The sequence below is a fragment of the Entelurus aequoreus genome, linkage group LG08, assembly GCF_033978785.1.
Source record: "Entelurus aequoreus isolate RoL-2023_Sb linkage group LG08, RoL_Eaeq_v1.1, whole genome shotgun sequence".
Classification (NCBI taxonomy): domain Eukaryota; kingdom Metazoa; phylum Chordata; class Actinopteri; order Syngnathiformes; family Syngnathidae; genus Entelurus; species Entelurus aequoreus.
This window is the reverse complement of record NC_084738.1, coordinates 68330839-68344183: the sequence shown is the minus strand read 5'-3', so window position 1 is coordinate 68344183 and position 13345 is coordinate 68330839. Positions and strand designations below refer to the sequence as shown.

Here is a 13345-nt window from a genome sequence, read left to right as displayed (position 1 = left end):
AAAAATGCTTTGCATACTTCAAAGTGCATTTCATGGTCATTGACCTGGATCACTCACAATGTCCATAAGATGGCGGAAAAAGAGCAGCAATTTTTCAGTCAGATATGTAATTTGAAGTTGGAGGCACCCAGCGGGCCAGATTCTTTATTCAACTCGCCACATGAACACGTCCGCCGGCCGTAGTTTGGTAGAAAAACATTTACACCATCGTATTAAAGGCCTACTGAAATGATTTTTTTAATTTAAACGGGAATAGCAGATCCATTCTATGTGTCATACTTGATCATTTCGCGATATTGCCATATTTTTGCTGAAAGGATTTAGTAGAGAAAATTGACGATAAAGTTTGCAACTTTTGCTCGCTGATAAAAAAAAGCCTTGCCTGTACCGGAAGTAGCGTGACGTCACAGGAGCTAGTATTCCTCACAATTCCCCATTGTTTACAATGGAGCGAGAGAGATTCGGACCGAGAAAGTGACAATTACCCCATTAATTTGAGCGAGGATGAAAGATTCGTAGATGAGGAACGTTACAGTGAAGGACTTGAGAGGCAGTGCAGGACGTATCTTTTTTCGCTCTGACCGTAACTTAGGTACAAGCTGGCTCATTGGATTCCACACTCTCTCCTTTTTCTATTGTGGATCACGGATTTGTATTTTAAACCACCTCGGATACTATATCCTCTTGAAAATGAGAGTCGAGCACGCGAAATGGACATTTAAAGTGACTTTTATCTCCAAGACAATACATCGGTGACACACTTAGCTACTGAGCTAGCGTGTTAGCATCGTTCTCAAATGAAGATAGAAACAAAATAAATAAACCCCTGGCTGGAAGGATAGACAGAAGACCAACAATAATATTAAACAATGTACATGTAACTACACGGTTAAAAATTCTCAGCCTGGTAAGGCTTAACTATGCTGTTGCTAACGACGCTAAGGCTAATTTAGCAACTTAGCAACCGGACCTCACAGAACTATGTACTCTCTTTTTTCTATTGTGGATCACGGATTTGTATTTTAAACCACCTCGGATACTATATCCTCTTGAAAATGAGAGTCGAGAACGCGAAATGGACATTCAGTGCCTTTTATCTCCACGACAATACATCGGCGAAACGCTCTAGCTACGAGCTAACGTGATAGCATCGTGCTTTAACTGCATATAGAAACAAAAAAAATAAACCCCTGACTGGAAGGATAGATAGAAAATCAACAATACTATTAAACCGTGGACATGTAAATACACGGTTAATGCTTTCCAGGCTGGCGAAGGTTAACAATGCTGTGCTAACGACGCCATTGAAGCCTACTTAGCAACCGGACCGCACAGAGCTATGCTAAAAACATTAGCTCTCCACCTACGCCAGCCAGCCCTCATCTGCTCATCAACACCCGTGCTCACCTGCGTTCCAGCGATCGGCGGAAGGACGAAGGACTTCACCCGATGCGTTTGGCGGCCCGGAGACGTAGGAAGTCAAGGTGAGGTCGCCGGCTAGCGAGTCTGCTCTCCAACAAAGTCCTCCTGGTTGTGTTGCTGTAGTCCGCTGCTAATACACCGATCCCACCTACAACTGTCTTCTTTGCAGCCTTCATTGTTCATTAAACAAATTGCAAAAGATGTCCAGAATACTGTGGAATTATGAAATGAAAACAGAGCTTTTTGTATAGGATTCTACGGGGTACCATAACTTCCGTTAAACTGACTACGTCACGCGCATACGTCATCATACCGCGACGTTTCAGCCGGATATTTCCCGGGAAATTTTAAATGTCACTTTATAAGTTAACCCGGCCGTATTGGCATGTGTTGCAATGTTAAGATTTCATCATTGATATATAAACTATTAGACTGTGTGGTCGCTAGTAGTGGCTTTCAGTAGGCCTTTAATAAACCACTTCATTATTTTGGGGCTACAATAGGCAAGGTTGGGCTGTCATAGTTAACACGGTAACAACGATCTAACAGAAATGTCCTTGACCAGCGCTACTTTTTGGATGCACGATTAACGGTCCTGTGTGACGCTGAGTCCATCATGGCGTTCCAGCTGAGGGGGAACACATAATCCAGCATGAAATGAAAGAAAAGTGTATAATAAACTGGCAAGTTGAGCTTCAAAGTAGGGCTGGACGATTATGGCAAAAATAATAATCCTGATTATTTGGATTGATATTGAAATCACGATCATTAAGACGCTTATCCATTCATTTGAAAAGATGAGTATTTGTTGTAATACTAAACTTAAATATGATTTAAAAGAACTGGATTGAAAACAACAAGTAAAAAGTAATCCATCCATTTTCTACCGCTTGTCCCGTTCGGGATCACGGGGGTTGCTGGAGCCTATCTCAGCTGCACATGGGCGGAAGGCAGGGTACACCCTGGACAAGTCGCCACCTTATCACAGGGCCAACACAGATAGACAGACAACATTCACACACTAGGGACCATTTAATGTTGCCAATCAACCTATCCCCAGGTGCGTGTCTTTGGAGGTGGGAGGGGCCTATCCCCAGGTGCATGTCTTTGGAGGTGGGAGGAAGCCGGCGTACCCGGAGGGAACTCACGCAATCACAGGGAGAACATGCAAACTCCACACAGAAATATCCAGAGCCCAGGATTGAACTCAGGACTACTCAGGACCTTCAATTGTGAGGCACATGCACTAACCCAGGGATCGGCAACCCGTGGCTCTAGAGCCGTATGCGGCTCTTTAGCGCCGCCCCAGTGGCTCTCTGGAGCTTTTTTAAAAATGTATGAAAAATGGAAAAAGATGAGGGGAAAAAATATATTTTTTGTTTTAATATGGTTTCTGTAGGAGGACAAACATGACACAAACCTCCCCTAATTGTTATAAAGCACAGTTTATATTAAACGTGCTTCACTGATTCGAGTATTTGGCGAGCGCCGTTTTGTCCTACTAATTTTGGCGGTCCTTGAACTCACCTTAGTTTGTTTATATGTATAACTTTCTCCGACTTTCTAGGACGTGTTTTATGCAACTTATTTTTCTGCCTCATTTTGTCCACCAAACTTTTAATGTTGTGCGTGAGTGCACAAAGGTGAGTTTTGTTGATGTTATTGACTTGTGTGGAGTGCTAATCAGACATATTTGGTCACTGCATGACTGCAAGCTAATCGATGCTAACATGCTATTTAGGCTAGCTATATGTACATATTGCGTCATTATGCCTCATTTGTAGGTATATTTGAGGTCATTTAGTTTCCTTTAAGTCCTCTTAATTCAATTTATATCTCATGACACACTATCTGTATGTAATATGGCTTTAAATTTTTTGCGGCTCCAGACAGATTTGTTTTTGTATTTTTGCTCCGATATGGCTCTTTCAACATTTTGGGTTGCCGACCCCTGCACTAACCCCTGCGTTGCCAAGTAAAAAGTAATAATAGTCCCAGTATTCTTTTTCTTCCATTTTTAAAGTTTTTTATTTAGTTTTTTAACTTTAACATTTATTTTACTTCTATAGTGTGTGTTTTTGTGTGGTTAATAAAATGTTAAATTCTCACAATTATTGGTGCATTAGAGCTTTCGACCAGTATTTCAGGTTAAATCATAATCATTGTGTAAACGCATCAATGTGTTTTAAGTTACAATAGCAATATAATAAAACAACATAACTCAGTTTTAATCCAGTTTTTCACCTATTCTACCTATGTTACCACCATAACAATTTCCCTTGTGGATCATTAAAGTTTGTCTAAGTCTAAGTCTAGCGCAGGGGTGGGCAATTAATTTTTACCGGGGGCCGCATCAGCAACCCGAGCACTGCTGGAGGGCCACACCGACAATATTTAAATTAAATTTTGCTCAAATTATTTTTTATATACCGTAAGATAAATAATAATAATAATAATAATATTTTCATTTAACCTAACTTATCTTTATACAAAAGCAGATGGCTTTTGATGGTTTTATTTTTAACACAGCGTTGCTGTTGCGGAAATGAGGAGTGACGATAGACGTGCGTGTGGAAAGAACGAGATAAGTTGAGCTGTGTTAGTATAGGTTGCTCAATAAAAGTTTAAAAAGAGCGTCAGACTTGGTGTGCACTTCTTCTGGACGCTACGGTGTCAGAAGTGGGATGAAATGCCTCCCAGTTCGCCTTGCCATCAAACCTGGGAGTCTTCATTGAGGGCGGAATCCCCCCATGCCAAGCAGCGTGCGCCGCACCTGTAGACGCTGCCTCTCTTCCTCCCTCTCGCTCTCTCTCTTTGCGGCGAGCTTCTCACGTCCGGGATACACACATCTGCAGTGCTGCTGGCACCATAAGTGTCCTTCCCCTCCCGTTCAATCTTGACAAAGTCGCCAGGAAACATCATGGCACGTACCTCCCGATGACTTAGCAGGCTGAGCATATGCACAAACAGCGCATTATGCGCACACAATTAAGCAGCGCAGTATGCACAAAGTTTTACCAAATGTAGCGTCCAGAAGAAGTGCACACCAAGTCTGACGCTCTTTTTAAACTTTTATTGGGCAACCTATACTAACAAAGCTCAACTTATCTCGTTCCTTCCACACGCACGTCCATCCTCACTCCTCATTTCCGCAACTCAAAAACACAACATCAACTTCAGCAGGTCATTACACTATATTCTTTAAACACAGAAACCTGTGCTGTCCATGTCTTGTTGAAAACACGCCATTTGTCATCAACTTTTCTTTAAAAAAAGAAAAGTTGATGACAAATGGCGTGCATCACTTATCGCTGTGCGCCTTCACTCATACGCCCATAAATAACATTTTTCAAAATAAAAGCAGCACAGTTGTATTGCACGCACGACATAGATGTTTTTTTAAATTTATTTAGTAATTTGTGATTGCCATTGCGCGCACGAGTATACGTCCACACGGAAGTAATAAAAATAACGCTTTTCAAAACAAAAGCAGCACCGATGTATTGCACACTCGAAATACATACTTTTTTAAATGTATTTTGTAATTTACGATTGGCCTCACGCGGGCCGGACAGGGACGTACAAAGGGCCGCAGACTGCCCAGGTCGGGTCTAGAGTGTGTGCTTTTTGTGTCATAAATACAATTGAATTACCGGTAAATGCAAAACAATTCACATTTATTGGTGCATTACATCTTTCGACAATTTTGACGAGTATTTGAAATTAGAGCAAAATAAATGTGTAAATGTATCAATAATTGCTTTAAGTACATTATGCCTGTGTAAGGTACTTTGAAAGCTTAATTTGATAGCGCTGCTGTTCTAAGCTTGACAAGTCAGGAGACGACTTGAGGCTGTTTTAAAAAAAAACGAGAGATCCTCTCAAGTTGTGACTGCTGTCTTGTGTGTACATTGATCTTACACACATGATGTCGTTCACAACAACACAAGCAGATGAGATGTGTTGTGGGTGTATGGATTGTTCTTGCTAGCTTTAGCATCCTGGTTTAGTCGCTCTTTCAAGTAGCCGCCTACACATTTAGTTCAGGACGTGTTTCATGGATGAATGAGCGTTACGGGACACATTATTTCCCCAAACAAATGTTCCTTCCCCTCACAATGACAACATTTCAAAAACTTGTATGTCAATTCCTCTGTTATTCCGCATTTAACAGCAGATTGCCTTTTATTGGCCAATTCTATGATTCTGTCCGCGGTTACGTTTACGCGGAAATATATGCCTTTATTTTTTTGTGGAGTTTAGTGATTATTGATTAGGCATACTAGTCTATTGTATTGTAGAGTAAAAAGCAGCAACCATGGTGAGATTCCAAACTTCTAGTAGACGTGGTCTTTTTTTTCCACTCATCCGTTTCGTCGTTACAAGCTCAGGAATTTGCTTGCACATCGCGAGGCCCATTAATTGTTTTCCTCCATTACAATACTTTTATCATCGTTAGGAGCCAAAATTGAGGGTGTGATTCAAATTTGGATTATTGTCCTGCTCTATTTCAAAGTCCCGGCTGGTCGCTCTCTCGACATGACCAGTTATTTCCATCCACTGTCGCTGTGAGTCGAGTTATCAGCGTAGTAAGTGGGACAAATACAACAGCAATCGCTAAATGAGTGGCAACAACTTTCATTTTGTGACTGATTTATATTGTGGAGGACTTGCGGCAGTTGGAAATAGACACATGTTTGAGTGACATGAAGACTGAGAAGAGGCCTTTCACTAACATGCTAACACACTCAGGTGGGCTAAAGACAGTGCAGGTAATGTTCTTTTATTATTATTATTTATAGTAGGTTTGTTTTTAAAGTGAGCCTGTGTCAGAAGTGGTAAATATGTGTGAGTGAATGTTTGCTTATGTGAGAAATAGAGTGTGTGTGTGTGTGGGTGTTTGTCTCCATTTTGTATTGAGCCATTTAAAAACAGGTATTTAATGAACATTTGCATAAAGCAAACAAATTCTTTAGGCCCATGTTGATGGTATTAAAAACTTGAAAATGAAAAATAAAAAACTTCTGACAAGGATTCATACAATTGCCATGTCAGATATCAAAACATATTTGAGGAGGATTATAAACAAAGAGTATTTTTTATTCTTGAATGAATTTTATGAATAGAAAATTTGAACTTTTCTCATGCAGCGAAAAAGGGCTGGTGCAAGATCAGCGGTTATTGATCTACTTTACTAATTATTATTTTTTGAACACTAAATACTGCTATCATATATGGGTGTATAATGCATCTTCTGATACAGTTCTGTTGTACTCAAAAAAATAAAACAAAAAAAGTTGATACCAATGTTAAAAAAATATCGATCTCCACTTTATATTGTGTCTAATTCAGGAATTTTCAGACATTTGGGGTTTTTCTTACCACACGTAAACACAGTTCTTTAAAGCCTCCAGGCGTCAGAGTATTGATTTGTGTCGTGTCCACTGACATGTTTCTTACCCATTTTGCCCAGCAGTGACTGCCCCATGTCCTTGATGTCATTGTACTCATGCAGCATGTCGATGTGATCGTCCAGCTCCTCCACTTTGTATCCCCTGGAGAAATAACCACAAGTGCTCATGAACAGAACCGATATGAAAATGCATACATAAGAGTTGTCCCCTGTTAGAAGCTAAAAAAATCAACCAACAACGCTGCATGTTCATTCCAAGTACCAAAAGCAGCTGCACTCACTCAGACTCCAGCTGTGCTATTTCGGCATCCAGCTGCTTTTTGCTCCTTTCCAGCTCCTCCACTTCTTCTTCCGCACTCACTTTGGTCGTCTTGGTGAGCTGCCCCTGCAAAGGGAAGCAAAAAGACCAACAATATCAACATTGATGTGAGTCAAAGTATGTTATTAGATGAAGAGTGCAGGAGGAGAGGTACTTGCCGGTGATTTGAAGTTACAGTTCACTGTCTTCAGCTTTGACAACGGAGTTCTACATAGACAATGGGATTAAGTAATACTGCATGCATCACACATTAACCACTTACAATTGTAACAACTGACAGGAATTATTGGTTTGATTTTAGCTGTAAAAAGTGTCATTTAATCTGCTGTGTGTGCTGGTGTCCCTTCTTACATGCAAAAAGTGGTATTTTAATGTGTAAAATGACAGCCCACCTCAAGAGCTGTGAAACACTAAATAGTATGAGGATGTCCCTTGTTAAGCAATTCAAAAACACCCAAATGAGGTATAATAGATCACATTTCTGAACAATTTTGTCATAGAAAGCTTGTTTATGGGTTTCTTTGCATCACACAGCTTTCTATCAAAGAATCTACTTCCTGGAGATGCTGTGACGCAATCCTTATGATTACCGTAATGACCTGGACTTCGCAAGAAAACAGCGGTATGGTAGCTTCGTAAACAATCGGCAGTATTTCGATAGTAAAAGATTTACGGTAATTTGAAAATTACAGCTAATTAACTTTTTATGAGTAGATTTATTTTGACATTTGACTTATATCTATCAAAAAGTGAGCATTTATTAGAAAACGTTTCCCCTAGGAAGCTGAAACATAAAAACAAAAGCCATTCGATAACGGGTATTTCAAAACTGTTATATTAACCGAACGTGTGTACAATTTACCTTTTAAATGCTCCTCTTTTTGGCTCACTATCTTCTGAGGTGGAACTTATTGGCTTACTCTGTCCACCTATATCTTCATAAGGTTCTAAATTCATATTCATGACTAATACTTAACTTACTTTGGTTTTGTAAGCGAAGGCCAGTGAAAAACAGGAAGTTCGCAATTGGCGGCTTTTATGCTACTTCAACCTGATAGGTTCGCTATGCTTAATGGGCGGGGTTTCTGGTGTCTTGGCAATACGGTGGCCGACAAATGTCACACGTCATATGTCGTTTGTAGTTTTGGGGTGGAAAAAAGAGCAGGACAAATGTCAACAACACAGCAAGCAACACTTATTTATTTGAATAGTTAGTTAAATATACATGACATGGACCCGAGAGGGACAAACGGTATAAAATGGATGGATGGAGGCTCAGTATTTGAGTGTTGATAATGTCCAAAACCTTAATTTGCCGCTAGATGGCGACAAATGCTAACTTGATGTGGAGTCCCTTCTCTTCTGTTAGAAGATGATGGATCTTCCAAGGGAACCGGATCTTGAGGAGCCGTTCAAAAGACTGTCTCGGTATTATATGGGGAATGATGGATCTTCCAAGGGAACCGGATCTTGAGGAGCCGTTCAAAAGACTGTCTCGGTATTATATGGGGAATGATGGATCTTCCAAGGGAACCGGATCTTGAGGAGCCGTTCAAAAGACTGTCTCGGTATTATATGGGGAATGATGGATCTTCCAAGGGAACCGGATCTTGAGGAGCCGTTCAAAAGACTGTCTCGGTATATTATAGTTCTCTTTTAGTATCAGTTATACATAAACGTGGATGCATATGGAAAAGTGCAATATATTTATCTGTACAGTAATCTATTTATTTATATCTGCACCTTATTGCTCTTTGATCCTGCACTACAAGCAGCTAATGCAATGAAACTTCGTTCTTATCTGTACTGTAAAGGTCAAATTTGAATGACAATAAAAGGAAGTCTAAGTCTATACAATAAGACGTAGATCATAATAACTTAATTTACACAAATTGTACTCTATTGGTGGGAATTATTGTGAAATATAAGCTGTATTTTATTTGTTGTGTTTTCACTGTAAAGATGTAAACAAAGGGCAGTGCCATATTTCCCTGCTTTGGCAGTGACCTCAATAGTTAGAATGTTCCCTCACACAGAGAGAGATGTGTAGCATTTTACCAAAACAGACAAAAATGTAATTAATAAAACATTAAGTATATGAAACACATTAATTGATGCAAAAAGTATAAGTAAAAGAACAATAAAAAGTAGGACATAATAAAATAAATAATACAATAAAATAAATACAAATAATAATGTGAATAGAAAATTGTACTACCATACCTGGTGTGTGTACGCTTGAACTACTATCCTATAGGACACAGGTGTCAAACTCAAGGCCCGGGGGCCTAATCTGGCTCGGCAGTTCGTTTAATTTGGCCTGTCACTTCATTTAAATTGGCCTGCCACATCATGTTACAATGGCCCGCCACTTCATTTTAATGTGGCCCATCCCATAATTTTAATATGCATGCCACATAATCCTAATGTGGCCTGCCATATCATTTTAATGTGGTCAGATACATCATTTTTATTTTGGATCACCGCTTCATTTTAAATGGGCCTGTCCCATAATTGTAGTGTGGCACGCCACATAATTATAATGTGGCCATCATATAATTTTATCATGGCCCGCCACTTCACTTTATTTTGGACCACCACTTCATTTTAAAGTGACCCATCCAGTGTGGCACGCCGCATAATTCTAATGTGGCCGCCAGCTCATTTTATGTTGCTTGCCAGGTCATTTATGTGGCCCACCATCAGTGTGTGAATGTGTGTGTGTGTGTTTGTGTGTGTGTGTGTGTGTGTGTGTGTGTGTGTGTGTGTGTGTGTGTGTGTGTGTGTGTGTGTGTGTGTGTGTGTGTGTGTGTGTGTGTGTGTGTGTGTGTGTGTGTGTGTGTGTGTGTGTGTGAATGGGTGAATGTGGAAAATAGTGTCAAAGCGCTTTGAGTTCCTTAAAAAGGTAGAAAAGTGCTATACAAGTACGACCCATTTACCATTTACCATTTACCACATCATTTTATATTAAAAATATACCTTTAAATATTTAGCTGTAAAAAATACAGTATGAGCACTTTGGTCCCTTTTTTAGGACGACTAATACAAAAACAGACAATAATATCTGAAAGAATGCTGAAACGTTATGACAGGCCACCACAAAAAACGGAACAGAATTTAAAAGGTTTTTTTCATTGAATGAGACAGCAAGAATGTACATGAAGATAAAGAATGTAAGATTTACAATATATTAACTGAAGGATAAAACAGTGAATATTAAAGGCCTACTGAAAGCCACTACTACCGACCACGCAGTCTGATAGTTTATATATCAATGATGAAATCTTAACATTGCAACACATGCCAATATGGCCGGGTTAACATTTAAAATTTCCCGGGAAATATCCGGCTGAAACGTCGCGGTATGATGACGTATGCGCGTGACGAAGTCAGTTTAACGGAAGTTATGGTACCCCGTAGAATCCTATACAAAAAGCTCTGTTTTCATTTCATAATTCCACAGTATTCTGGACATCTTTTGCAATTTGTTTAATGAACAATGAAGGCTGCAAAGAAGAAAGTTGTAGGTGGGATCGGTGTATTAGCAGCGGACTACAGCAACACAACCAGGAGGACTTTGTTGGAGAGCAGACGCGCTAGCCGGCGACCTCACCTTGACTTCCTACGTCTCCGGGCCGCCAAACGCATCGGGTGAAGTCCTTCGTCCTTCCGCCGATCGCTGGAACGCGGGTGAGCACGGGTGTTGATGAGCAGATGAGGGCTGGCTGGCGTAGGTGGAGAGCTAATGTTTTTAGCATAGCTCTGTGCGGTCCGGTTGCTAAGTTGCTAAGTTAGCTTCAATGGCGTCGTTAGCACAGCATTGTTAACCTTCGCCAGCCTGGAAAGCATTAATCGTGTATTTACATGTCCACGGTTTAATAGTATTGTTGATTTTCTATCTATCCTTCCAGTCAGGGGTTTATTTTTTTTGTTTCTATATGCAGTTAAACCACGATGCTGTCACGTTAGCTCGTAGCTAAAGCATTTCGCCGATGTATTGTCGTGGAGATAAAAGGCACTGAATGTCCATTTCGCGTTCTCGACTCTCATTTTCAAGAGGATATAGTATCCGAGGTGGTTTAAAATACAAATCCGTGATCCACAATAGAAAAAGGAGAAAGTGTGGAATCCAATGAGTCAGCTTGTACCTAAGTTACGGTCAGAGCGAAAAAAAATATGTATTTCACTGCATTCTAGTCCGTCACTCTAACGTTCCTCATCCACGAATCTTTCATCCTCGCTCAAATTAATGGGGTAATGGTTTGAATCGCTCTAGCTGCGTTGAAAACAATAGGAAAATATGAGGGAGTGAACAACTGACAACGTCACGCTACTTCCGGTAGGGTTTTTTTTTATCAGAGACCAAAAGTTGCGAATTTTATCGACGTTGTTCTATACTAAATCCTTTCAGCAAAAATATGGCAATATCGCAAAATGATCAAGTATGACACATAGAATGGATCTGCTATTCCCGTTTAAATAAAAAAATGTCATTTCAGTAGGCCTTTAACAACAGATGAACCACTTCCTCGATTGACATCTTTTACATTCAAACAAAAATGCAACAAACATGACAAAATATGAACATAAAGAGTAAAAACCACTTACAGTCTGATTCAATATCACTTTTCTGCAGAACTTTGTTGTAAAAATCTGCTCCTGCGTCTGTCTCCCACACTGCTTGGTGCCGTAATAAAGCGTGAATCTCTCAAAAGTGCAAATTCCATAGTTAGGGTCATTTGAAAACAGCACTGCCCATCCAATGGCTGCCCCAGCTTTGATGTTAAAAGTTCAAAACAAATACTTGGAAACGTCCGGCGGTCCGCATGGGCCTTCATTTGCCCAGGTCTGTCACACCCACTTCCACCCCCTGCCTTTACTACGTCTTAAACTCCTAGAGGGCGACGATGGACGGCTGGAGCGGCGCGGAGGCCATCCCCTCTCCCCCTCCTGTTGCAAGTCTCGTGGTTTCTGCGTCGGAGCATGTTTATGTGTGCTTAATGGCTATAGAGGAGCTCAGTCTGAAATCGACTTTACGTAACCTTTTTTTCCCCACATCAGCGTTCCAGTTCTGTTACTTTGTACAACGTTTGTCTGTTTTGGGAGTCGGTTCTCATCGTTCACTCCAGGGGTGTCAAACTCTTTTTAGATCGGGGGCCACATGGAAAAAAATTTACTCCCACGTGGGCCGGACTGGTAAAATCACGGCACGATAACTTAAAAATAAAGATATCTTCAGATTGTTTTCTTTGTTTAAAAATAGAACAAGCACATTTTGAAATTGCAAAAATCATGGTTTTTTTTTGTTTGTTTTTTACTATTACCTGTTGCGGTTAATAGTATATATACTTTATTTGTCATTATTTATATTTTCTGTATAAATTATGTGATAATGTTCATCAGTCAACTGATAAAAGATTAAAGATTAAAATTATATCAAAATCAAATTACAGTATGTTAATTTATGTAGTTTGATCATTTTCCTTGACTGATGTACTAACATCATGTGGTTCATTTTGTACATACCGTATTTTTCGGACTATAAGTCGCAGTTTTTTTTCATAGTTTGGCCGAGGGTGCGACTTATACTCAGGAGCGACTTATGTGTGAAATTATTAACACATTACCGTAAAATATCAAATAATATTATTTAGCTCATTCACGTAAGAGACTGGACGTATAAGATTTCATGGGATTTAGCGATTAGGAGTGACAGATTGTTTGGTAAACGTATAGCATGTTCTATATGTTATAGTTATTTGAATGACTCTTACCATAATATGTTACGTTAACATACCAGGCACGTTCTCAGCTGGTTATTTATGCCTCATATAACATACACTTATTCAGCCTGTTGTTCACTATTCTTTATTTATTTTAAATTGCCTTTCAAATGTCTATTCTTGGTGTTGGATTTTATCAACTAAATTTCTCCCAAAAATGCGACTAATACTCCAGTGCGACTTATATATGTTTTTTCCCTTCTTTATTATGTATTTTCGGCCGGTGCGACTTATACTACGGAGCGACTTTTAGTCCGAAAAATACGGTATGTAGCATCATCTACAAAGATACAAAGACTTGCTATTGCGACATCCAGTGGACACATTTTGAACAGCCGTTTCTTTAATTAAAAAATGTCAGGTTAATTTTTATACTTAGCAAACTCATCCCGCGGGCCGGATAAAACC

The 13345-nt window shown here is 39.8% G+C and overlaps 2 protein-coding genes across 2 annotated transcripts in view; both read right to left on the bottom strand.

Annotated features, from left to right (window-relative positions):
• slc27a4 (solute carrier family 27 member 4) overlaps window positions 1-7131 on the bottom strand; it is an 87827-nt gene extending 80696 nt beyond the window's left edge. Inside the window, exons 1-2 of the mRNA XM_062057163.1 lie at window positions 7117-7131; window positions 6883-6977 (exon numbers count right to left, since the gene is read on the bottom strand). The gene's annotated coding sequence lies outside the window, so the exon portion shown is untranslated. The remainder of the gene's footprint in view (window positions 1-6882; window positions 6978-7116) is intronic.
• swi5 (SWI5 homologous recombination repair protein) overlaps window positions 1-8197 on the bottom strand; it is a 15284-nt gene extending 7087 nt beyond the window's left edge. The window contains exons 1-4 of the mRNA XM_062057164.1: window positions 8017-8197; window positions 7313-7361; window positions 7117-7220; window positions 6883-6977 (exon numbers count right to left, since the gene is read on the bottom strand). Coding sequence (XP_061913148.1) covers window positions 6883-6977; window positions 7117-7220; window positions 7313-7361; window positions 8017-8117 — 349 coding nt within the window. The 5' untranslated portion in view covers window positions 8118-8197. The remainder of the gene's footprint in view (window positions 1-6882; window positions 6978-7116; window positions 7221-7312; window positions 7362-8016) is intronic.
• Between the last annotated feature and the right edge of the window lie 5148 nt (window positions 8198-13345).